Source organism: Trichomycterus rosablanca, chromosome 17 (genome assembly GCF_030014385.1).
Source record: "Trichomycterus rosablanca isolate fTriRos1 chromosome 17, fTriRos1.hap1, whole genome shotgun sequence".
Classification (NCBI taxonomy): Eukaryota; Metazoa; Chordata; class Actinopteri; order Siluriformes; family Trichomycteridae; genus Trichomycterus; species Trichomycterus rosablanca.
The window spans coordinates 11339578-11367059 of record NC_086004.1 but is presented as its reverse complement, the minus strand read 5'-3'; the positions used below and the strand labels follow the sequence as shown (position 1 = coordinate 11367059).

General features: G+C 41.1%; 1 protein-coding gene across 3 annotated transcripts in view; it reads left to right on the top strand.

The window, feature by feature from the left end:
- pde4cb (phosphodiesterase 4C, cAMP-specific b) overlaps window positions 1-27482 on the top strand; it is a 143876-nt gene that overhangs the window by 111157 nt on the left and 5237 nt on the right. For all 3 annotated transcript variants that reach the window (XM_063013487.1, XM_063013490.1, XM_063013488.1), the window contains 12 exons: window positions 2025-2058; window positions 2151-2224; window positions 3121-3170; window positions 5428-5540; window positions 12995-13088; window positions 18123-18295; window positions 20592-20690; window positions 20789-20953; window positions 21051-21150; window positions 22231-22385; window positions 24551-24673; window positions 25089-25271. In XM_063013487.1, the coding sequence (XP_062869557.1) occupies window positions 2025-2058; window positions 2151-2224; window positions 3121-3170; window positions 5428-5540; window positions 12995-13088; window positions 18123-18295; window positions 20592-20690; window positions 20789-20953; window positions 21051-21150; window positions 22231-22385; window positions 24551-24673; window positions 25089-25271 (1363 nt within the window). The remainder of the gene's footprint in view (window positions 1-2024; window positions 2059-2150; window positions 2225-3120; window positions 3171-5427; window positions 5541-12994; window positions 13089-18122; window positions 18296-20591; window positions 20691-20788; window positions 20954-21050; window positions 21151-22230; window positions 22386-24550; window positions 24674-25088; window positions 25272-27482) is intronic.

The window sequence follows — 27482 nt, the reverse complement described above, 5'->3', positions numbered from 1 at the left end:
ACCCGGTCCCACTTACACACCCGTATCCCCAACCTGCCTAGTTCACCTAAGCTAGAGGATTGGTGCCTTGATTAAATCACTTTTGGTGTTGTGCATGTTTCCCTTTTCAGTTCTGAGTGGAGGTTCCCATGTGCATGACCCACAGTTTTAACAATATGAGGAAAACGCTTCAGTTTACAAAGCTGAATTGTATACTAAAGTGCGCTATACGGTCAAAATATGTAGACGTCTGACCATAAGCTTGTTGGACATCCTGGACATCCTATTTCCAAACCAATGGGCTTTTTTTTTTTTTATTCTTTTAATTCTAGAGTGTGTCTGTAGGATCCCTCCGTGTATTGTTCAAACACTGTCAGGACAGGGACTGATTGTGGATTAGAAGATATAATTTGTTATGTGTTAGTGTGTGTTGTGCTGGTATGAGTGGATAAAACACAGCAGCGCTGATGAAGTTTTTAAACACCTCACTGTCACTGCTGGACTGAGAATAGTCCACCAACCGAAACTATCCAGCCAACAGCACCCGGTGGGCAGCGTCCTGTGACCACTGATGAAGGTCTAGAAGATGACCAACTCAAACAGCAGCAATAGATGAGCGATCGTCTCTGACTTTACATCTACAAGGTGCACCAAGTAGATAGGAGTGTCTAATAGAGTGGACAGCGAGTGGACACGGCATATAAAAACTCCAGCAGTGCTGCTGTGTCTGATCCACTCATACCAGCACAACACACACTAACACACCACCACCATGTCAGTGTCACTGCAGTGCTGAGAATCATCCACCACCTAAATAATACCTGCTCTGTGGTGGTCCTGATCATTAAGGAACAGGGTGAAGGCAGGCTAAAAAAGTATGTGGAGAAAAATATGGACTACAGTCAGTAATTGTAGAACTACAAAGTGCTTCTATATGGTAAGTGGAGCTGATAAAATGGACAGTGAGTGTAGAAACAAGGAGGTGGTTTTATTGTTATGGCTGATCAGTGTATAATGCAATCAATGTGTATGAAATACCCAAATTTATTAGTTAGGGTTGCACAGTGGCTCATTGGGTAGCACTGTCGCCTCACAGCAAGAAGGTCCTGGGTTCGATTCCCAGGTGGAGCGGTCCGGGTCCTTTCTGTGTGGAGTTTGCATGTTCTCCCCGTGTCTGTGTGGGTTTTCAAGTACCATATAGTGTATTTTCCCTGCCTAAACATTACACGGTTATTATCCTAGAAAATTATAAATAATCATAATAATAATGTCAGTATTTTTATTAACCCTTAATAGTGTTGCCGCTCAGGTGGCGCAGCGGTAAAGTACGCTAGCTCACCAGAGTTGGGTTTCTAGATGCATCGTATCGAAACTCAGCTCTACCTTTCCGACTGGGTTGGGCTGCAGTATGAACAACGTTTGGCTGTTGTTCAGGGGCTTAGTGGTAGAGTCGGAGCATAGGTCCTCATAACTGGTACAACTGCGGCCCCTGCTGGTTGACTGACGGCGCCTGCACAGGGCTGAGGAATAACATTGAGGGGGGTGTGACCCTCCGTGCGCAGTGTCTCTCGGTGTATGAACTCGGCTCGTGCAGGTGAAAAATGCAGGCTGTACTGACTGCGTGCCGGAGGGGGCGCAAGTCAGTTGAGTGGCGTCCTCAGTCAGCGGCAAAAGGGTCGAATCAGTATAGAGGACACAATCAGGGTAATTGGACACGAAAAGTTGGGGGGGAAAAGTAAAAAAAAAAAAACCTTATTAGTGTTATGTAGGTCTTGTAAACTGAAGTGCTCTCCGAGTCTTTTTCTATGCTACAGTTCTACTGTAAATTCAAATTCTGACTTTGTGTTATTGTTTAAACTGTAAATTTACCCTCATATAAGGTTCAGCAACCAAAATTCTGCAAAATCCCTCGCTCAAAGCAGTATTGGGAACTGCTGGCCTTATAAAGCTGAAAAACCCAAAGCACCCTTAACCTACTGAGAAATGAAGCTTTATGCTCCTGCACTTTCTTGGAATTTTGGTCAGCAATTTTTTGTCTTTTGCAGACATGAAGACATGATTGTCACACCATTTGCACAGGTTGGTGAGGTTTTATTCTGTTCTAATACACCTGCACATGGTAAAAGTGTTTATTATGTGTGTAAATATAATAATGCACACTTGGGTCTTAGGTCCTGGCCAGTCTTCGAACAGTACGAAGCAACTTTGCAGCTTTAACTCATCTACAAGATCGGGGAAGTTGCAAGTAAGAGAGGTTGTCAGGTTCTAATCTGTCCATGTGTGGTTTTTTTTGTAATTTAAATTTATTTCGTCAGACCAGGGTTGGGCGGTATGACCAAAAATTTGTATCACAGTATTTTTTAAGATTCTGACGGTTTCACGGTATATCACAATATGTATAAAACATTTTCATTTAATCATGTACATAGTGAATGTTTTGAGTACTATAAGCTTTGCTTGGCCTCACAAAATGACAACATATGATGGAATCAGTACACATAAAACAGGTGCAAGATATACGATGTTTATTATTAATATAATATTTAAGAGGCCGCTCAGGTGGCGCAGCGGTAAAAACACATGCTGGAACCAGAGCTGGGATCTCGAATACATCGTATCGAGTCTCAACTCTGCCTGCCAGCTGGGCTGAGCGGCCACATGAACAACGATTGGCCTGTAATATCCCACATAGGGGTGGGATATTAAGCCGGATAGGGTCCCTCTCATAACTGATGCAACTACGACCTCTGCTGGCTGATTGATGGCGCCTGCACAGAGATGCGGAAAGAGTGCTGTCAGGGTGTGTCTCTCCGTACACAGTGGTGAGCTGCACTGCACTTGTCAAAGTGTAGGTGACTAGATGCATACGGCTGCTGCCCACGTGTCGGAGGGGGCGTGGGTTAGCTTCGTTCTCCTTAATCAGAGCAGGGATCGGCATTGTTGAACAGCTGTTAAAATGAACTATGCTACGGTATGGCGGTATATGAAAAATCCGTACCGTACAAGGAATCAAAGCCCGTATATCGAATGTACTGTCATACCGCCCAGCACTAGGTCAGACTTGTATTTTGTCCCTACTAACACATCAGAATGAGTTTTATTACTTGAACACTGTTTGTGTGTTTTTTTTTTTATATATAGACGATCATCAGGTAGCAACCCTCCATCTGTGTGCAAGCAGGGAGTACCAGGTCAGTGCATGCATATTTGGCTTTAGATAGCCTGGGTATATTTTGTAAATAAGATTGGTTGCTTTGTGTGAAATAACTCTGCCCTGATTGGTGGTATTGAAGCATGCAAAGAGTTAAAGACCTACCGGAACCCTGAATAGGATAAAGCATCGGTAAAACAGACGATGAATGAATGAATGAATGTGATTACATTGATTGAGTCACTTATTATGCGACCATAGTTTCAGTTATATTAACACATTGTGTTTGTTCTCTTAGAATGACTTGTTAAATTGCATTGTGTGATAAACAGAGGTGAAAAGAGTACTAAAATATTGTACTCAAAGTACTATTACTTTAATGATTTTTTACTTAAGTACGAGTAAAGTTACTAGTCTAAAAATCTACTCAAGTAAAAAGCAACTCTTTTAAAATGTACTCAGAGTAAACGTTACTTAGTTACTTTTTTTAACAGGAGAGGGTGACAAGTGGATATATCTCACAATAGTTGTTTTTTATCTAAATATAATAGAAAAAACATGTTGATACAACATTTAAAACATTTAGGGATGTGTAATGTGTTATTTTAGTACAGACCATCCCATAAAACTTTTTCTAACTGTATAACCACTAGTGATGGGTCGTTCGTGAATGATCCGATTCTATTGAACGGCTCTTTAAAATGAACGAAAGGAACCGAGTCGTGCCATTTGGACTCATTATATACTGTATATATATATAATATTTTTTTTTTTTTTTTTTTTTTTTTTTTTTTCTTTTTCCTTCTTATCGGCAGTAATCCACCCATTCCACTTAGCAGAAATTGTTTTAAACTATTTTTTTTATTAAAATATACTTGTTGTCAATTTGTATACTTTTGACAACAATCTTTTTTTCTCATTTAAGTGTTGTTTGGATTAGATGATTGTTCATCATTGATATTAATATCGGGGCTGTATTATAGTTACAGTACAGCCTCTCGCTGCCTGAACAAAAGAATGAAGAGCCATTTTTTTCTGAACGGCTCTTTAAAAGGAACCGAGCCAAAAGATCCGACTCCCCATCACAGAATTCACTGCAGCAGTTTCCCAGACACTATTTTTTGTATGGTTAGTAACAGATGTTATTTAAAATGTAGAGAATTACAATTATTAATACAAAACATACTTAAGTAAAAGTAAAATTACTGGTTGTAAAATCTACTTTAAAAAGTACAAGTACACAAAAAAACTACTCAATTACAGTAACGCCAGTAAATGTAATTCGTTACTTTCCACCTTTGGTGATAAATAATATTTTCTCCCTGAACCTGTCATGTACAACCACAAATCAGAAAAAGTCGGGACAGTATAGAAAATGCAAATAAACATTTACTTTGACTTTTATTTAATTGCAGACAGTATAAACCTGACATATTTCATATTTGTGTGAACTATCTTATTTTATTTGTTCATTTTTAGATTTACATTATTGCCATTTAGCAGACGCTTTTATCCAAAGGACTTACAGTACTGTGACAGTATAGTGTCTAATGCCAAGTTCACACTACACGATCTATCACCAACTGGAATCACAGACGATCTTCTCTGGTCTCCCAAACTACATTTTGTCACGAAAACATACACGAGAAGTGACGAGGGGTTTAATGATACCACGTCCAAAAATGCACGTCAACAAGTAGCGAGCGATCAAAGTTTGTGTGCTGATTTGCAGCGTAAAAGCAAGGAGAAAAAAAAAATGAATCTGAGTGGATTGGGCTACGTGGCCAGGATTGTTTGTTCTACAGTAAGTTGGAGGTTAGTAAATATTTTTTGCAATGCAACGTTGGTGTTATATTTTGTAGAGAACGATAAGGTCAGAAATACTGTAAAACTTGAGTGTGTGCACCTGCCCCTGTCCCACCTTTTTACAACTCCTCCCCTGCGTTTCCCTTCACCCTGTATCTTGCGTTCTCATTGGTTGTTCGGCACCGCACTCATTGCCAGTTGGCCCACTCATTTCCAGATATCTAGCGTGCTAGATATTAATCTTCAGCCGCTCGGATCGAGTTGTTGAGCAGTTCACACATAGCGATTGAGAGCCGAGTTTTGATCGCCGAGCGAACGCCGAGTTGCTCCTGAGCCGCCAAATCTAGCGCTGACCAGTCGGCAAACAAAAATCGTGTAGTGTGAACTAGGCATAAGCAGTCTGAATGAATAAATAAACAGTATAAATACGCAGTTAGATTGGAAATGTTGTTCTTAATACTATACATGACTGAGTTGTTGTACTGTTACAGATGAGACATGCCAGAAGTTGGCCATTGAGACACTGGAGGAGCTTGACTGGTGTCTGGACCAGCTGGAGACGCTGCAGACCCGCCACTCCGTCAGTGAGATGGCTTCCAATAAGGTGCAGTTCATCACCAGTAACTGTTTATTTGTATTTATTTGTATGTTAACCAGGCGGCAGGTTGGCTCGTGGGTAGCCTCACAGCAAGAAGGTCCTGGGTTCTATCCCCAGGCGGGGCGGTCCAGGTCCTTTCTGTGCGGAGTTTGCATGTTCTCCCCGTGTCTGCGTGGGTTTCCTCCGGGAGCTCCGGTTTCCTCCCACAGTCCCAAAAACATGCAGTCAGGTTAATTGGAGACTCTGAATTGCCCTATAAGTGAATGGGTGTGTATGTGTTTGTGTGTATGTGTGTCTGCCCTGCGATGGACTGGCGTCCCGTCCAGGGTGTTACTGTGTGCCTTGTGCCCATTGAAAAGCTGGGATAGGTTCCAGCACCCCCCGCGACCCTAAATGGATAAATGAATGTATGTTAACCAGTTTACATGTGTTTAAAAAGCTACAAATGTTTGTTTTTGTTTTGTCTCTATGTGTCTCCACAATGGCAATATGTTTCTATATTTGGATGAACTTTATTCCACATGCAAATTTATAGTATACATGCGTGCACCCACACACACACATACTATCTCTGTCGTCTCCTTTGAAATGCGAATGAGTGCAGTGGTGTGGATCTGATGTTGTGAAAAAGCATCTCAAAGACAGTGTGCCTGTTTCAATTAACTGATGTGACGGTAAACGTAAACGTATATATAAACGTAAACGTATATAGGTAAACGTATATGTATATATAGCTTGATTCTAAAAATAGACCTCCACAGGACAAACAGCCGCACGAAAGCTGTTACAATGCCAATACTACCTCCTTGACTAATAATAAGGGTGTTGTAAGTGAGTCACGAACCAGGTCAATGAGGTACTATGTATCAAAATAATCTGGCTTGTGAAAATGTTATTTAAGTTATTTATGAGCATATATTTAGAAAAGCTGTTGTTATAAATAGTATTAATTACAGTTAGTGGTGTGAGTCACTTTAAAATAACATTATGATGATCATAAGATCATCCATAAATGAAAAGTTGGGTGTTTAGGTGGCGTCGCTGTTACCCTGCAAGACGACACAAAGCGATCGGCTGTAAATAATTTTTAATTAGAATTGCCGATTTCCAGCCACTCAGGTGGCGCAGCAGTAAAACACCCTAGCACACCAGAGCTGGGATTTCGAATACACTGTATCGAATCTCAGCTCTGCCATCCAGCTAGGCGGCTATATGAACAACGTTTGGCTGTTGTTCATCCAGGTAGGGAGCCGAATAGGGACCTCATGGTGCAATTGCGACCTCTGCTGGCTGATTGATAATTGATGAATAATGCTGATCAGGGTGTGGTTCTCTGTGCACAAGGCAGATTGGCATGAGAACTCGCCTCTTGCAGGTGAAAAGATGCAGTCGGCTACTGCTCACGTGTCGGAGGGGGCGTGTGTCAGTTCTCTCTCCTCAATCGGGGTGGGGGTCAGTACTAGTAGAGAGGAAGCATAACGTAATTGGGAGTAAATGGGAGAAAATGCATTAAAAAAACACGAGATTAAGCGAACCTTAGTGAGCATAGTCGACTAGACACACAAGCAATTTGGCAACTACCAATAGGAAATTTGTGGTATGTGTCTGATGTCCTGAAATGGTACACTCCATTTTGGTTCCTAGGTAATGGGAATGGTTACGGTAAGGCAATTGTAGCCTATAGGCTAAGGAACTGGACTAGTAACCTCTGCCAGGTTGTCACTGTTGGGCCCTTGAGCAAGGCTTTGTACTGCAATGGCATTTGCTTTTTGCTCCCTTGGCCTCAGGTAAACCATGGTAAACAAATGCCCACAGGTGATGATGATACTGCCTGTGTGAACGTATGACAAAGAGACAGGTAGATAGACAGGTACATAGATAGACAGATAGCCAAGTAGATAGATAGACAGACAGACAGATTGACTGACAGATGGATATATACATAGACAGACAGACATACAGCTGGACAGACAGACAGACAGACAGACAGACAGATAGATAGATAGATAGATAGATAGATAGATAGATAGATAGATAGATAGATAGATAGATAGATAGACAGGTAGCCAAGTAGAAAGGTTTACAGACAGAGAGATGAACAGATAGAAAGACAGGTAGAAAGACAGACAAATAGATAGACTGGTAGATAGACAGACAGACAAACAGGTAGATAGACAGACAGGCAGAAGGACAGATAGACAAGTAGACAGGCAGATAGATAGATAGATAGATAGATAGATAGATAGATAGATAGATAGATAGATAGATAGATAGATAGATAGATAGATAGATAGATAGATAGATAGATAGATAGATAGATAGATACTGACTGACTGACAGACAGATAGATAGACGGGTAGAAAGACAGATAGACAGATGGGTAAAAAGACAGACAGATAGATAGACGGATAGAAAGACAGACAGATAGATAGGTAGACAGACAGACAAATAGATAGATAGACAGACAGAAGGACAGATAGACAAGTAGACAGGCAGATAGACAGATACTGACTGACTGACAGACAGATAGATAGACGGGTAGATAGACAGATGGGTAAAAAGACAGACAGACAGACAGATAGATAGACGGGTAGAAAGACAGACAGATAGATAGGTAGACAGATAGATAGATAGGTAGACAGATAGATAGATAGACAGACAGAAGGACAGATAGACAGACAGATAGACAAGTAGACAGACAGACAGACAGACAGATAGATAGATAGATAGATAGATAGATAGATAGATAGATAGATAGATAGATAGATAGATAGATAGATAGACAGACAGTCAGCCAGACAGGTAGATAGACAGTCAGACAGATTGATAGACTGGTAGACAGACAGACAGAAGGACAGATAGATAGATACTGACAGACAGACAGACAGACAGATAGATCCACATCATGTATGCATGGCACGCTTTTACACACCGACACGCTCACCTCGAGCCCCATGTGCATTCACCTCCACTCCTCCCTCATGCTCACCAACCAATCTGCTGTGCTCAGACCCTGTTGTCAGGAGCTGCTGATTGGTGCACGGGACAAGCTGGGCAGGATGACGTTATGTTGAGCGTATTCTCCAACTCTTTGTATTTACACACACTGCGAGAAGACAGTGGGCAGCATGTGCTACCAGTACAGAGACTGAACAGGAAGGCTTGTCATTCTGCTTAAATAAATGCAATGGAAAAGCTTTCTATGCTTCTGCTGATTTGAATGTTTGGGTTAATGTGCATTGAAGGACTTTACCGGATAATAAAATAAAGTCTGAGCTGTCCTGTACTGTCAGTATGGATATGTTTAAATGGCAGTGGCAGATCCTTTGTTTCCTACAGTTGTGGTAAGTTGCTTGGTATCCCAATGTGTTCGAATTGCTCGATAGGGATTGTTTATACTTTGTATTTAAATACATCTGCACTATGTTAGTAATGGGTAAGTCTGTTCTGTGCTAGAAGCCCATGACATTGAATCAGGTGTATGGAGGTATGAGCAGGTAAACTACCAAATTGTACTGGGATTCTGTCCAGGATCTGTGCACCTCTAAACAAAGAGATTAAACATACGTCTATGGACAGGTTATATACATGGATCTATGTATAGGCTATACCTACAAATAATATCTATAAAATAATATTCTGTATCCACATTGAAGAACCATTTACAGTCAAAAGCTTAAAAAGTATCAGTCTAAGTGATGTATGTGTGGGATAGTGATGCTCAGGGGTTCCAATAAAATTTTTTGCGTGTAGCACGCTTTTATCCAATTCGACTTACAATTGTGACTGTATACACTGCAAGCACTTGATGGTTAAGGGACTTGCCCAAGGGCCGGGGGGGTGCTGGAGCCTATCCCAGCTTTTCAATGGGCGCAAGTCACACAGTAACACCCTGGACGGGGCGCCAGTCCATCGCAGGGCAGACACACACACCCATTCATCTATAGTGCAATTCAGGGTCTCCAATTAACCTGACTGCATCTTTTTGGACTGTGGGAGGAAACCGGAGCTCCCGGAGGAAACCCACGCCGACACGGGGAGAACATGCAAACTCCACACAGAAAGGACCCGGACCGCCCCGCCTGGCTTGAACCAGCGACCTTTCGATGACTTGTCCTGTACCTTAATCTACTTGCTAACAGATTAATTTGTAACATTGTACAATTAAACACAGGGGTTGATACGGCAAGGGTAGGTTTACTGTACTGCACTAAAATATATTGTTCAGTTTCCTTAGTTATGAATTCACCTTTTATGTATTTATAAGCTTTTTAAGTTATGGTGAACCAAACGTTCAACCTATGTTAAAAAAAGTTTATTTCAAGACATTTACAGCAAGAAGGTCCTGGGTTCGATTCCCAGGTTAAGAGGTTTGGGTCCTTTCTGTGTGGAATGTCTGTGTGGGTTTTTTTTCAGGGTGCTCCGGTTTCCTCCAACAGTCAAAGACGTCATCAGGTTAATTGGTGCTACTGAAATTGCCCTAGGTGTGTGTTTGCTCTGTGATGGACTGGTGACCTGTCCGGGGGGTATTTCCTACCTTTTGTACAGTAAATTGTACTCACTGTGACCCTGCATTATATATAAATAGCAGACTTGGTAAAGGAAACACCACATCGCACTTATAGTAGAAATAAATTAGTTAAAGGTGGGCACGTCTCATTAAGTCCAACGTACAGTAACGACAGAATGAGCCCAGATTCTAACCTACACCAGCGATGTAAACAAAGTGGTAAGTGTTAGGGCACACTCACATGAGAAGCTTTTTGTGCTTTGAGCGCCGCTGCAACCGCAAAAATGGCAAGCACAACGCAGCAAAGTGAGCGGCAGTCTCACTGAACTCGCTAAGAAATACGATTTTCCAAGATCTCTGCGATTGAGAAGCTTAATGAAACAATATAGACGTGCAACATCGCGCTAGTGCTGCTGTGGTACCATCAAAGCTTTGCACAGTGTACAAACCACCTTTTTGTTTTGTGCCAGTTTTAAGTATTCCCAAACGTTTAATGATTTGGGTCTTGGAAAACTTCAATCTACAATCGACCTCTGACTGCTGCAGACGCCATTTTTTAAGACGTTTAATACCGCCAACCGGTGACTGGACCAAATACGACTTAGGTCATGCACACAGCAAGTAGTGCTGAGGGAGATCATGTGAACGGTTATACGAATGGAAACATTGTAGAAATTAAAAAGGATCATTTATAAACATAGTTTTCAAAACGATGCATTGACTTAAAATATTGATGTTGACACTAAATCGACTAGGTCGACCAATCGCGGCAGCCCTTTCTAAATCACAAACATATATTAATAAATAAGCAGGCCAAGTTACTTATTTCCAGACTTGAAGTCCATAAATAAAAAAATGTGTTTTACCGATGTCTTATGTACATTAGGTGATTTCTTGCGTGCAGCTCACAACTTAAGGGCTGCCAGGTTTCTGTAGGTCATTCATTCACTTTATAAGCAAGCAATTTAATTTAAACCTGAAATTAATCTGGTGAAAGAAATACAAATGAATAAAAAGTTGTCTCCAGAGCTGGCATCGCAAACTGCTATTGGCAGGCCGAGAGCCTACACGGAAAATGATTGGCTTGTCCACGGGTGGTATTGCCGGAGGGGATTTCTCATGACTGCTGCTATTACGACCTCTGCTGGTTGATGGTCAGCGTGTGCACTGAGATGGGGGATAATGAGAGTTCTCCATGCTTGATACAGATCTCTATATAAACTCACCTCGTGCAGGTGAAAAGAAGCAGTCGGCTCCTGCACACATGTTGGAGGAGTGTGTGTTAGTCACAGTCCTCCTCTGTGAGCAGTGGATACATTTATTTTCATTTATTTATTAGAATTTTAATATCATGTTTTACACACTTTGGTCACATTCATGACAGGACAGGTATTTACTGGTTACACAAGAATCAGTTCAGTCACAGACAGTATCTCCAATTTACCTCACTTGCATGTGTTTGGACTGTGGGAGGAAACCGGAGCGCCCAGAGGAAACCCACACAGACACAGGGATAACAACTCCACACTGAAAGTGGATACAACTATTTTTATTTGATTGGGGGAAATGCATTAAATTACAATTAAAGTTACATTACATGGGTGTGGCTCAGTGGATAGCACTGTAGCCTCACAGCAAGAAAGTCCTGGGTTCGATCCCCAGGTGGGGAGGTCCGGGTCCTTTCTGTGTGGAGTTTGCATGTTCTCCGCGTGTCCGTGTGGGTTTCCTGCGGGTGCTCCGGTTTCCTCCCACAGTCCAAAGACATGCAAGTGAGGTGAATTGGAGACACTAAATGGTCCATGACTGTGTTTGATATAACCTTGTGAACTGATGAACCTTGTGTAATGAGTAACTACCGTTCCTGTCATGAATGTAACCAAAGTGTAAAACATGACGTTAAAATTCTATTATAAAACGGATAGTTCCGGTCCTAGAATCTGATTGGCTGAGCCACGTTCGAAGCCGTTGTAAAATCCCCGATATACGCACACCTATGACCACCTCACATCATTCCATATTAATACGCCACTGAAAAGAAAAAGTACAAACTTGGTTGAACACTATTTTAAGTCATGTACTATACATGGAAATGTCCAGATTAATATAAAAACTAATCCTAATCATTAAGCGGGTGTTTCGTCCAATAAATAGTGTAATACTGTTTGTGGAGGAATGTTTATTGCGAACGTAATGTTCGCCCTCATGTTGCCTAGCAATATGGCACAATCTTAACGGACTACATAATGTCGCGGAAGAATGCTTTTTGTAAGTGTTTTTTTAAATAAAAACATTTATAAATTGAACATTGTTGTATTTTATTATATTTTATGTTGACCGCCGTTTTATAAAAGCAATAAGCCACTCGAGACCGTGCGTTACTGCTATGATTTTATCACGGGGAAAGACGTTTTAGGCAGGACAGGAAACATCCTTCCCCGTGATAAAATCGCAGTAACACACGGTCTCTCGTGACTTATTGCTTTAATAAACAAACAAACATGGTGGAGACATGCTAGATGCTTGATCTTTCAAGTGATTTTTTAAAATGTATAATTAGGGACAATATAAGTGATTCTTTTAAATTCACTTACAAATACACTTACTGTATACAGCTATTTGAAATATAGTTACCCTTCTATGAGACATTAGGGACAGTGGTAGCCTAGTGGGTAGAGCTCTGGGGTATCAGTTGAAAGGTTGAGAGTTTGAATCCCAGCTCTGACATGCAGCCACTGTTGGGCCCTTGAGCAAGGCCCTTAACCCTGTCAGCTCCAAGACCCTGCGCTCTGACCCCAACTTCCAAACAAGCTGGGATATATCACTGTACTGTACATTTGTATATGTCTATATGACAAATAAAGGCATTTTATACTATTCTGTTCTATTGGGGAAATATCTAACACTAATGAAATATCTTACACTTAATTAAGTGTTTGTTTTCTGTGTGCAGTTTAAAAGAATGCTGAACCGTGAGCTCACACAGCTGTCAGAGACCAGCCGCTCAGGGAACCAAGTGTCCGAATTCATAGCAAGCACGTTTCTAGGTGGGTCTTAACACGACTTTCTTCATTATGCATGATATATTACTTTTTATATATTTATTATTTGTTTAGTTTTTCTAAATTTACTTTATTGTTAAACTATTAAAATCTTCTTGTGAAAAATGAGGCCAGCTAATTGCTAACAAATGTAGCTTGAACTGGAAATGGGTAAACCCTAGATATTCAGGCACAGTTAGGAAGGTCATATTGTACTACATCTGCATCTTATCGTTGAAGAGCAGATCACTGGCTGCTTTAGTGATTCTCAGAACAGCTCAGTCACAATACTGCCGAGTCACCGGTCCTATTATGGGCACGACCAGAGTAGAATTTACGATTAGCCCAGAGTAGTGGTAGTGCTAGCTGAAAATACCACAAAATATTCATCAGCTGCGGACAAACTGGCACAAGCAAAACCCTTCGGAAAACTATTAATACAGTAAGAAACACTGCTGAATTAAAAACCAATAAAGAGCAAGAAATGTAAAGCGCAGTGGTAAAAACACACACTAGAACACCAGAGCTGGGATCTCGAATACATCGTATCGAGTCTCAGCTCTGCCTGCCGTCTGGGCTGAGTGGCCACATGAACAACGATTGGCCTGTTGTTCAGAAAGGGGTGGGATATTAAATCCGGATAGGGAGTCTCTCATAACTAATGCAATTACGACCTCTGCTGGCTGATTGATGGCACCTGCACAGAGACGGGAAAAGAGTGCTGTCAGGGTGTGTCTCTCTGTACACAGTGCTAATCCGCATTGTACTCGTCAAAGTGTAGGTGATGAGATGCATACGGCTGCTGCCCACGTGTCGGAGGGGGTGTGGGTTAGCTTTGTTCTCCTCAATCAGAGTGGGGATCGGCATTGGTGGAGAGGAAGCATTAAGCAATCAGGAAATTGAATAATCGCTAATAAGGGAGAAAAGGGGGAAAAAATGCATAAACAAAATATAAAAAATTAATAATAATAAAATACTTGTTATACTTGTATACCTGGTCATTTTATAGTAATGTTAATTTAGCTATTAAAGTATATATTGGCTTTATATATGTATGCCATTATTCATAGAAAAACAATGCTATGACTGGTATGACTTTCCCACATGCTATTGTTTTTTTTTCTAAAAATGATACATAAGAATGATTGTAATCCCCAAAATGAGTCTTAATATACAACCCCAAATCAGAAAGTTTCTTACATTTACTTTGACTTGTATCTCATTGCAGACAGGATGAATCTGAGATATTTCATGTTTTGTCTGCTCAGCTTCATTTCATTTATTAATAAACATCCATTCCTGCATTTTAGTCCTCCAAAAAAAGTTGGTACAGTAAAGCATTTACCGTTTTGTAATGTTTCCATTCCTTCTCACCACACTTAAAATGCATTTTGGCACCGAGGAGACCAAGTGATTTAGTGTTTCAGCTTTTATTTTGTCCCATTCTTCCTGCAAACACGTCTTAACATGTGTAACAGTACGGGGTCGTCGTCACATTTTTCCTTTCAAAATTCTCCACACATTCTCTATTGGGGACAGGTCAGGACTGCAGGCAGGCCAGTCCAGTACCCCTACCCTCTTCTTCTGCAGCCATGCCTTTGTAATGTGTGCAGCATGTTGTTTTGCATTGTCTTGTTGAAAAATGCATGGACGTCCCTGGAAAAGATGACGTCTTGAAGGCAGCAAATGTCGCTCTAAGATCTTGATGTACCTTTCTGCATTAATGCTGCCATCACAGAAGTGTAAGTTATCTTTGCCAAGAGCACTGACACAGCCCCATACCATGACAGAGCCTGGCTTTTGGACTTGTTGCTGATAACAGTCGGGATGGTCCTTTTCGTCTTTGGTCCAGAGCACACAGTGTCTATTTTTTCCAAAAGAGACCTGAAATGCTGATTCATCTGACCACAATGCACGTTTCCACTGTGCGATGGTCCATCCTAGATGCCTCGGAGCCCAGAGACGTCGACAGCGCTTCTGGACATGGTTAACATAAAGCTTCTTTTTTGCACATTAATGATTTAAATGGCATTTGTGCATGTAACTCCGTATTGTAGTGCTCGACAAAGGTTTGCCAAAGTAATCCCTTGCCCCACATGGCATTAGTTATATCAGCTGTTGTTGCATAGCAGCTCTTGATGCAGTGCCGTCTGAGGGATCGAAGATCACGGGCGTTCAGCTTAAGATTGCGCCCTTGGCCTTTATGCACTGAAATTCCTCCCGATTTCTTGAATCATTTAATGATATTATACAACATATACAGTGCCTTGCAAAAGTATTCAGCCCCCTTGAACTTTTCAACCTTTTGCCACATTTCAGGCTTCAAACATAACGATATGAAATTGTAATTTTTTGTGAAGAATCAACAACAAGTGGGACACAATCGTGAAGTGGAACGAAATTTATTGGATATTTTAAACTTTTTTTAGAAATAAAAAACTGAAAAGTGGGGCGTGCAATATTATTCAGCCCCCTTGCGTTAATACTTTGTAGCGCCACCTTTTGCTGCGATTACAGCTGCAAGTCGCTTGGGGTATGTCTCTATTAGTTTTGCACATCGAGAGACAGAAATTTTTGCCCATTCTTTCTTGCAAAACAGCTCGAGCTCAGTGAGGTTGGATGGAGAGCGTTTGTGAACAGCAGTTTTCAGCTCTTTCCACAGATTCTCGATGGGATTCAGGTCTGGACTTTGACTTGGCCATTCTAACACCTGGATACGTTTATTTGTGAACCATTCCATTGTAGATTTTGCTTTATGTTTTGGATCATTGTCTTGTTGGAAGATAAATCTCCGTCCCAGTCTCAGGTCTTTTGCAGACTGCAACAGGTTTTCTTCCAGAATGGTCCTGTATTTGGCTCCATCCATCTTCCCATCAATTTTAACCATCTTCCCTGTCCCTGCTGAAGAAAAGCAGGCCCAAACCATGATGCTGCCACCACCATGTTTGACAGTGGGGATGGTGTGTTCAGGGTGATGAGCTGTGTTGCTTTTACGCCAAACATAACGTTTTGCATTGTGGCCAAAAAGTTCGATTTTGGTTTCATCTGACCAGAGCACCTTCTTCCACATGTTTGGTGTGTCTCCCAGGTGACTTTTTATAGATATCTTTGAGAAATGGCTTTCTTCTTGCCACTCTTCCATAAAGGCCAGATTTGTGCAGTGTACGACTGATTGTGTCCTATGGACAGAGTCTCCCACCTCAGCTGTAGATCTCTGCAGTTCATTCAGAGTGATCATGGGCCTCTTGGCTGCATCTCTGATCAGTCTTCTCCTTGTTTGAGCTGAAAGTTTAGAGGGACGGCCGGGTCTTGGTAGATTTGCAGTGGTCTGATACTCCTTCCATTTCAATATGATCGCTTGCACAGTGCTCCTTAAGATGTTTAAAGCTTGGGAAATCTTTTTGTATCCAAATCCGGCTTTAAACTTCTCCACAACAGTATCTCGGACCTGCCTGGTGTGTTCCTTGGTCTTCATGATGCTCTCTGCGCTTTAAACAGAACTCTGAGACTGTCACAGAGCAGGTGCATTTATACGGAGACTTGATTACACACAGGTGGATTCTATTTATCACCATCAGTCATTTAGGTCAACATTGGATCATTCAGAGATCCTCACTGAACTTCTGGAGTGAGTTTGCTGCACTGAAAGTAAAGGGGCTGAATAATATTGCACGCCCCACTTTTTAGTTTTTTATTTCTAAAAAAAGTTTAAAATATCCAATAAATTTCGTTCCACTTCACGATTGTGTCCCACTTGTTGTTGATTCTTCACAAAAAATTACAATTTCATATCGTTATGTTTGAAGCCTGAAATGTGGCAAAAGGTTGAAAAGTTCAAGGGGGCTGAATACTTTTGCAAGGCACTGTATATTATATAATATACTTTATTTGTCATATATACATATACAGGTGTACAGTACAATGAAATTCTTTCTTCGCATATCCCAGCTTGTTTGGAAGCTGGGGTCAGAGCGCAGGGTCAGCCATCGTACGGCGCCCCTGGAGCAGACAGGGTTAAGGGTCTTGCTCAAGGAACCAACAGTGGCTGCATAGCAGAGCCTGGATTTGAACCGCCAATCTTCCGGATGATAGCCCAAAGCTCTACCCACTAGGCTACCACTGTCCCATATGCACTGTAGAGGGAGAAATATGCAAATCCCTTCCAATCTTTCTTTGAGGTACATTGTTTTTAAACATTTCAATCATTTTCTCACTATCATTATAGTTTTTTCACCTCATTTCTAGCCCTAAATTGCCTCTGTCCCAACTTTTTTTTGGAATGGGTTACAGGCCTGTAATGCAGGAATGGAGGTATATTAACAAATGAAATGAAGTTGAGCAGATAAAACATGAAATAACTTGTGTTCAAACTGTCTGCAATCAAATAAAAGTCAAAGTAAATGTAAGGAACACTGCATTTTTATTTGCTTTTTCCATACTGTCCCAACTTTTTTCTGATTTGAGGTTGTATTAAGGGATGCTGAATGCAAGATTTTCTTGAGACTGTTGTTAATCATGTTTTAGGTGTTCTGTGTGTGTGTGTTTTAGCACTACCATGCATGAAAATGGTTTTGCTGAACACCTTCACCATGTACGATCTTGCTTACAGTGTGTATATATAACAGCGTGAATGTGGGAAAACGGAAGAATGCATTCAAAACCTGGAAACATTCCTCAACACATTGTCTGTTGTTGCCATGGGGACTGTAATATTGCCATTGGGCTGCATTGCATGTGCGTCAGTGCAGGTTGAAGTAATATTGTGACGAAGAGGAGACAGTAACAAGGGAGTTACAGTATATGATTTAATCCATTCCTATTAGGAAGATAATTCTTGTTCAGATATCAATGGCTTTGGGTTACAGGAAGAGGAAAATACACAAATCTGGTGAGAGGAATTTTACTATGCTAATAATGTTGCTAAGCTATTAAATTCATCCTATGACTGTGTCCTATTAAAAATGACTTGTTGAGTCCATGTGTGCACGTATCAGTGTAATAATTCCAACGTGTGTCTGTGTGTATGTTTGTGTACTGTAGAGAAACAACATGATCTGGAGATCCTGTCTCCACCGACGAAGGAGAAGGAAAAGAAGCGGCGTCCTATGTCTCAGATCAGTGGACTGAAGAAGCTGACGCACAGTCCGAGTCTGGCACCCAGCTGTATACCTCGCTTCGGGGTCAACACAGAGAACGAGAACCTGCTAGGCACGGTCAGTCTAATCCCTTACACTCTTTTGTAGCGTAACATAATCCTTATCTAGCATAAGTTCTGAACTATTCTTTCACTGGCCTTACATCAGTGATAGCTCAGTGGTTAAGGTCCTGGACTAGTAAACAGAAGGTTGCCGGTTCAAGCCCCGCCACCACCAAGTTGCCACTGTTGGGTCCCTGAGCAAGGCCCTTAACCCTCAATTGCTCATTGTGTAAGTCGCTTTGGATAAAAGCGTCTGCCAAATGCTGAAAATGTAAATGTAAATACACCGATAAGGCATAACATTATGACCACCTTCCTAATATTGTGTCGGTCCCCCTTTTGCAGCCCCATACGCAATAATGTGATGCACTGTGTATTCTGACATCTTTCTATCAGAACCAGTATTAACTTCTTTAGCATTTTGAGCTACAGTAGCTCGTCTGTTGGACGCTCCCCACGTGCATCGATGAGCCTTGGCCGCCCATGACCCTGTCGCCGGTTTACCACTGTTCCTTCCTTGGACCACTTTTGATAGATACTGACCACTGCAGACCAGGAACATCCCACAAGAGCTGCAGTTTTGGAGATGCTCTGACCCAGTCGTCTTGCCATCACAATTTGGCCCTTGTCAAACTCGCGTGCTCATTTTTCACTTGCTGCCTAATATATGCCACCCAACAGGTGCCGTGATGAAGAGATAATCAGTGTTATTTACTTCACCTGTCAGTGGTCATAATGTTATGCCTGGTCGGTGTATATAAGGACGGACGTTGTTCACTCTTTAAAAAGCCAGGCACAAAATGTATATATTTGGGGGGGAGGTAAAAAAATACCTCTTTTTAAGGTATTCTCTTCATCTGTTTCTCTGTAGCCATCTTATTTATATAGTCCAAAGTTTATATAGACTTGTAAAAAATATGTTTCACCTCTTTCTCTGTAAAATATAATGGTATATTATGAATTACAAATAGATTAGGGCCACGTGACCAGAGCTAAAGCATTAAAACCCAACAAAACTTTATTTGTTTTTATTGTGTTTTCTAAAATAAAATCTTTATTATTAATTAAAATTGCAAGACTGCCATGACATACAATACTTGGTTTTATTTGGGTTCTAATTTTAACTGTAAATATCAGTGGTCCCCAACCACTGAGCCGCGGTCCGTGGGTCGTTTATTACCGGGCCGCACAGAAAGAATGAATAATTAGAGATCGCTAGAAAAGTTTTCACTGCTTCTATTTTGAATGTTATTGTCTTATTGTCACCCTCTAAATGGAAGCAGCACTTTGTTGCAGTGAAAAAAGCTCATTTTACACTGTTTGTGAGCAATATTATTAAATCCTCCCGCACCCACCAGTCCGTGAAACTATATCTTGTATGAAACCAGTACGTGGTGCAAAACAGGTTGGGAAACGCTGGCATATATGATTTGGATTGGTGGATTTAAAGGAATTTTAATATAAATGTTTAATTATTTGGATTTATTTGTACTATCAATCTGTTCTCCTACTTGGTTTTATATGAATTGCCTACCAGAATAACTGAAATAGCAATGTAGATTCATAAATGAAAATGATTTAGTCCTGGATTAGTTTAACAAACTGGACATTAACTTTTGTGACACAAACCCAAAACACACCTGCACTCCAAAAGTTAAGATCTTAAAATGAGATACAAGTGTTCCATTACGTAAAATTATAATTCTAAGAATTAGGGAAGGGGGGGGTTACACTTTCACAGAAATTTGTGGCGTTTACACTACAATGTACATTTTATGACACCGTGTAGACTCATTAAATTAGTTGTGTGTCAGAAGGCAACATTTCAAAAGACCAAGTAGTATCTGTTGCGTCAGTCTTACAAGACACATTAGCCAGGTAACACCATTATGAAGGTCTAGAAGATGACCAACTCAAACAGCAGCAATAGATGAGCGATCGTCTCTGACTTCACATATACAAGGTGGACCAGCTAGGTAGGAGTGTCTAATAGAGTGGACAGTGAGTGGACACGGTATTTAAAAACTTCAACAGCGCTGCTGTGTCTGATCCACTCATACCAGCACAACACACACTAACACACCACCACCATGTCATTGACACTGCAGTGCTGAGAATGATCCACCACCCAAATAATACCTGCTCTGTGGTCCTGTGGGGGTCCTGACTATTGAGGAACAGGGTGAAAGCAGGCTAAAAAAAGTATGCAGAGAAACAGATGAACTACAGTCAGTAATTGTAGAACTACAAAGTGCTTCTATATGGTAAGTGGAGCTGATGAATAAATTTTAATAAATGTTTTCTAATTCTAGGAACTTGAGGACATGAATCGATGGGGCCTAGATATCTTTAAGGTAGCAGAGCATTCAGGGAATCGACCACTTACGGTGATAATGTACACTATATTTCAGGTAAAAAAAATATTTAAATAATAGTCTGACTTTCCTAAACGCTTAGTCATTTTTGTGCATAATAATTGACTTCATTGTTTTTGTCATTTTTGTCCTAGGAAAGAGACCTGCTAAAAACCTTTAAGATCCCAACAGATACATTCATCACCTTCGTGATGACTTTAGAAGACCATTACCGTGCCGATGTTGCCTATCACAATAACATCCATGCTGCTGATGTAGTGCAGTCCACACATGTGCTCCTCTCCTCACCTGCTTTAGAGGTTCCTTACTGTTCTTATTAAATCTCACTTTTTGGGAAGAGACTGGGATTTTTACATTAAATAACAAGTAATAAAATGTATATATTCTTTGTTTTAGGCTGTTTTTACTGACCTTGAAGTCATGGCTGCTCTGTTTGCTAGTGCCATACATGATGTTGATCATCCAGGAGTTTCCAACCAATTTCTCATCAATACCAGTATGTTTATATATTATTATAATTATACATCAATTTAAAAAAATTGTCTGGGGCTTGGATTTAAATGTGTGTATTAATCTAAATGGAGGTGGGGTGTTGTTAGGTCGACAAAACAGTATAGAACACATCCTGAGAAATTAAGTACTATAAGGTAACTCCGGCATCTGTGGGTTGAAACCGCTTGCGTTTTTATTAACAACATTAACTTGTATTTCTACTTTCAATAATTAAGTACATTTAATAATCATTAAAAAAATTTATACTTTATACACCACAGATTAAAGCATTATAAATACACTGATCAGCCATAACATTAAAGCCACCTAATTGTTTCTACACTCACTGTCCATTTTATCAGCTCCACTTACCATATAGAAGCATTTTGTAGTCCACATACTTTTTTGGCCTGCTTTCACCCTGTTCTTCAATGGTCAGGACCACCACAGAGTGGGTATTATTTAGGTGGTGGATCATTCTCAGCACTGCAGCGACAATGACATGGTGGTGGTGTTAGTGTGTGTTGTGCTGGTATGAGTGGATCAGACACAGCAGCGCTGCTGGAGTTTTTAAATACCGTGTCCACTCACTGTCCACTTTATTAGACACTCCTACCTAGTTGGTCCACCTTGTAGATGTAAAGTCAAAGACGATCGCTCATCTATTGCTGCTGTTTGAGTTGGTCATTTTCTAGACTTTCATCAGTTGTCACAGGACGTTGCCCATGGGGCGCTGTTGGCTGGATGTTTTGGATGGTGGACTATTCTCAGTCCAGCAGTGACAGTGAGGTGTTTAAAAACTCCATCATTGCTGCTGTGTCTTATCCATTCATACCAGCACAACACACACTAACACACCACCACCATGTCACTGCAGTGCTGAGAATGATCCACCACCCAAATAATACCTGCTCTGTAGTGGTCCTGGGAAAGTCCTGACCGTTAAAGAACAGCATGAAAGGGGGCTAACAAAGCATGCAGAGAAACAGATGGACTACAGTCAGTAATTGTACAACTACAAAGTGTGGAAAAACTTTTTGGATTTGTGCCAATTTTGTTCTTTCTGTTTGTTCACTCTTATTAGACTCTGAACTGGCTTTAATGTACAACGATGCATCTGTGCTAGAGAACCACCACCTGGCTGTGGGCTTCAAACTGCTTCAGGAAGAGAACTGTGATATCTTTCAGAACCTAAACAAGAAACAGCGACGGTCACTTCGCACAATGGTTATCGACATGGTAAGACAATCATCAATTTTCAGATAGCCAAAACAACAGTGCTTGAAAGCAATACATAGTTAGATTTTGTTTCATTACATATTTAGGATTAAAGTACTTGACCAGTTATAATATGTCACCCCTGGAGCCAGGTGGGTTAAGGGCCTTGTTTAGGGGCTTGTTCAGTGGCTATTTGGCTTGGATTTCGTTTAAAGCAGCCACTGGTAGGTTTTTAGGTGGTGTGTGGAAAACTGAGTAGCTAGTCTGTAGACATTCTTCTATGTCTCCCTTTTAATGATTTCAGCTTGTTAATGTACTATTAAACAAAATGTACTATACTGGGTGTTCCCGGTCTGCAATATCAGTATCTATCAAAAGTGGTCCAATGTAGGAAAAGTGGTAAAACGGCGACAGGGTCATGGGTGGCCAAGGCTCGTGGATGCACATGGGGAGCGAAGGCTGGCCCTTGCAACAGACGAGCTACTGTAGCTCAAATTGCTGAAGACGTTAATGCTGGTTCTGATAGAAAGGTGTCAGAATACACAGTGCATCACAGTTTGTTGCATATGGGGCTGCATAGCTGCAGACCAGTCAGGGTGCTCATGCTGACCCCTGTCCACCATTGAAAGCGCCAACAATGGGCACGTGAGCATTGGAACTGGACCACGGAGCAATGGAAGAAGATGGCCTGGTGAATCTGATGAATCACGTTTTCTTTTACATTGCGTGGATGGCCGCGTGCGTGTGCGTCGGCTACCTAGGGCAGACGTGGCACCAGGATGCATTATGGGAACAAGGCAAGCCGGTGGAGGCAGTGTGATGCTTTGGGCAATGTTCTGCTGGGAAACCTTGGGTCCTGCCATCCATGTGGATGTTACTTTGACACTTACCACCTACCTAAGCATTGATGCAGACCATGTACACCGTTTCATGGAAACTGTATTCCCTGATGGCTGTGGCCTGTTTAGTCTTAAGCTGCAGACATTTATCACTATAGTTAACCAAGAGAAACCTCAATATTTGTCTGATACATGCCAAAACACTTAAATATTTTGGAAAAATGTTCTTTGGATAGACCAATCAGAATTTGAACTTTGTACAACAAGGGTTTTATTATGTCTGGCAAAAAGAAAATAAAGCATATGCTACTAATAACATTGCTGCATCGTTCAAATGTGGTGGTGGTTGTGTGATAGCATGGGGGTAAGAAAGAATAAATTCCACTCTCTTCTAAGATGCTAAGATACTCATTTGTTGATTATCTAAAGTTAATGTATGATCAGTTTATACAGCAGGACAATGATTCAGAATACAAAGTTTACATTTAATCAGAGTAAGCAGTGGATGTTTAAACGTGGGGCGGCCTGGTGGCGCAGTGGGTAGCGCATTTGCCTCACAGCAAGAAGAGGCTTGGGCGGTTAGAGTCCTCTCTGTGTGGAGTTAGCATGTTCTCCGTGTATCTGCATGGGTTTTCTTTAAGTGCTCCAGTTTAATCTCACAAGTCCAAGAGCCCCTATAATGGCCGAGTGTGAATGTGTGTGTGTGCTCTGTGATGGACTGGCAACCTGTTTGGGATGTTTCATACCTTTCACCCAGTGAATCAGGGCGGAACGGTGGCTAAGTGGGTAGCACTGTCGCCTCACAGCAAGAAGGTCCTGGGTTCCATCCCCAGGTGGGGCGATCCGGGTCCTTTCTGTGTGGAGTTTGCATGTTCTCCCCATGCTCCGGTTTTCTCCCACAGACCAAAGACATGCAAGTGAGGTGAATTGGAGACACTAAATTGTCTATGACTGTGTTTGATATAAACTTGTGAACTGATGAACCTTGTGTAATGAGTAACTACCGTTCCGGTCATGAATGTAACCAAAGTGTAAAACATGACGTTAAAATCCTAATAAACAAACAAACAAACATCGTCCAGTGAATCAGACCCACTGCGACCCTGACCAGGATAAAGTGTTGGTAAAACATACAGTGAATGTACTAATGAATGAATGAATGAAGTGTAACAGTGACCTATAGTCAAATTCATTAATGTTTTAGCAATTCATCCTTGCGAACCTAAATATTTAAAGCAGTTCTGCATAAAAGAGGTGCAGCTACTAGCATTAGGGTGATATGCATGTTGTGTAACTTTGTCCCATAATAATTGTGTAATTCTCTTTATTATTATTTTATTATTACAGGTCTTGGCTACAGATATGTCCAAACATATGCATTTTCTGGCAGACCTGAAGACCATGGTTGAGACCAAAAAAGTGACCAGTCTTGGAGTGTTGTTGCTGGACAACTACTCGGACAGAATACAGGTTGGAATTATGATTCTTAATTTCTGGCTGTCAGCATTCCATTGGGGGCGGCATGGTTGCTCAGTGGGTAGCACTGTCGCCTCACAGCAAGAAGGTCCTGGGTTCGATCCCCAGACGGGGCGGGGCGGGGCGGGCCAGGTCCTTTCTGTGCGGAGTTTGCATGTTCTCCCCGTGTCTGCATGGGTTTCCTCTAGGAGCTCCAGTTTCCTCCCACAGTCCAAAGACATGCAGTCTGATTAATTGGAGACAATAAATTGCCCTATAGGTGAATTGGTGTGTGTATGTGTGTCTGCCCTGTGATGGACTGGCGTCCCGTCCAGGGTGTTGCTATGTGCCTTGTGCCCATTGAAAAGCTGGGATAGGTGCTACACAAATAAACTTGCCTTGCCTTACCTGCTGTTACCTATTATTTCAGGTTCTCCAGAACATGGTCCACTGTGCAGACCTCAGCAACCCCACCAAACCTTTGGAGCTCTATCGGCAGTGGACAGACCGTATCATGATAGAATACTTCACACAGGGCGATCGGGAACGGGACAAAGGCATGGAGATCAGCCCTATGTGTGATAAGCACACTGCCTCTGTGGAAAAGTCTCAGGTACAATAGCTCCCCATTCTGAGGGTTCTTCAAAAAGTTTCCTCACTTTTTTTAAATCTGTTTTAAGGAATTTCAAAAACACATTACATTGCTTTTCTACATAGTCACCTTCCGATGCATTTATCCCAGTCACAAAATACGAGTCCGAGTCGAGTCACAAGTCTTTAGGCTAGTCCGAGTCAAGTCACGAGTCTTTAGGCTAGAGTCCGAGTCAGGTCACGAGTCTTTAGGCTAGAGTCTGAGTCAAGTCACAAGTCAGTATAATATACACAAAACATATATTGGAAATGTAGTGTAAAAATGTAGTGGCCAAAATCCAAAACACATGGATCCAAAAATCTATAACCACTGCATACCTTAGCTTATGTTGTTCTAGATGCTATTAAATGTATAACTGTGTGTTGTCCCATTAGTAATATAATTTGTTATTTTGTAAATGTGCTTATAATTAAAAACCTCCAAACTTTTCCCGGTTGTGAAGTAAAACACGAACTCGTTAGAAAGCCAATCAAGCGTTTCATTGACAATCATCTGCGTGACGCTGCAATACATGCAAATAACAGCATGTTTTACTAAAAATTAAAATCAGAAGGTTTGATTGGCTCAGAAAGCGTTTTTTCAGTCATTAGCGCCAATTCTGTAGGAATGTTGCATTCACATTATCTGTTACTGTGAAGTGCACTACGTATTCCACCATTTTAAGTGACATTCGAATTCAAAGGAGGGAGTAGGGAGCTACACTTCATCACTACGCCGGAAGCTGGCTGGAACATTTAGCCATTGCGTGCGTTGTGCGTTATTAGAGAGCAGAAAATGACACGATCAGAATGATGTTGGATCATATATATATATAATTGTCACACGTAAGCAGCCCCGGTTCTGGACTGCTTTGCTTGGGGGGGCAGTAAAACCTAATGAGGGGGCATGTTGATAGTCATGTTTTTGAAGCCAGAAATATGTTCAAGGCTTGATTTGTGCATGAATGATGACAGCCAAGCTATTGATACTGGCTTAAAGTGATGTATGAGGTAAAGAAATAAAAATGCATGTTTTCGAACTTAAACTTAAAACCCAATGATTAAAAAATACATGTTGATTATGTAAATGGAGAAAAAAGATTATCTAATTGTATTTCATTTTAATACGCCCCCTTAATTAAATTGCCATTAGTTCATTAGCCTAACCGCTAACGGCTAATAAAATAATTTAAGCAACACCTATGTAAGAGGTAAGTAACATTAAAGCAACGAAAAACCACAGTTAAGCAAATATTACCATGTGAAAGTCAGTTTAAACTCAGAAGAGTGTTTACCAGTATACCTGCCTCTCGCTCACACTAACAGAACATATACTGCCGAACTGAACTGTTTGGGGCAGTCTGCCGATTTTTATATGACTCAAAGAGCCAATCAGGAATAAGCAAGGAAATATCTTCACACTGTAAAACAAAATGCATTTTTGTGATTGGTTAATTTTAAAAATAGCCGTTGCTTGCATTGTGCTTGGGGGGCAAAGACACAATTTGGGGGGGCAATGCCCCCCTCAGCCCCCCCCCTAGCGCCGGCCCTGCACGTAACTAATGTTGCTGACTTTTGTTGTCCACAAGTAATTTTTTGCGAGTCACGAGTCGAGTCTGAAGTTGCAACTTACGTGCGACTCGAGTCCCCATCTCTGTGCACCGCTGCTTTCACATCATCATCACATGAACATCTTCTTCCCCTTAAAGCTTCTTTGAGCGTCCAAAAAGGTGGAAATCAGATGGTGCTAAATCCAGACCATAAGCTCTCTCTCTCAGTCTCTCAGATAAGACCAATTACTACTCCTCCCACCCTCATAATTTCCAACCAAAATATAAGTGATCCCTCAAAGATTTTGACACCATTATCTGTGTATTGTTGAATATCCGTTTCTTTTTCCTTTGACAGAACAGTTTGTTGGCTGGTTTATTTTATGTATTTAATGCAACTGAAAAACTCCTCATATTTATATTTGTGCCTTTACACTGCAGCCTTGATCATGCACTGTACTAATCAGCTGGTCTGTAACTGATAAGTCACAGTATGTGAACGTCATCTGCAACTGATTACAGTGTGCACTACTCTATGATAGCGAGAGAATAATCACATGCAACTGGATGTAATAACTGTAAAGCAATTCTATAAAACAAGCAAAACAATGTGTCTGAACTTTGTAAACAAGAAAAGTCTTCAG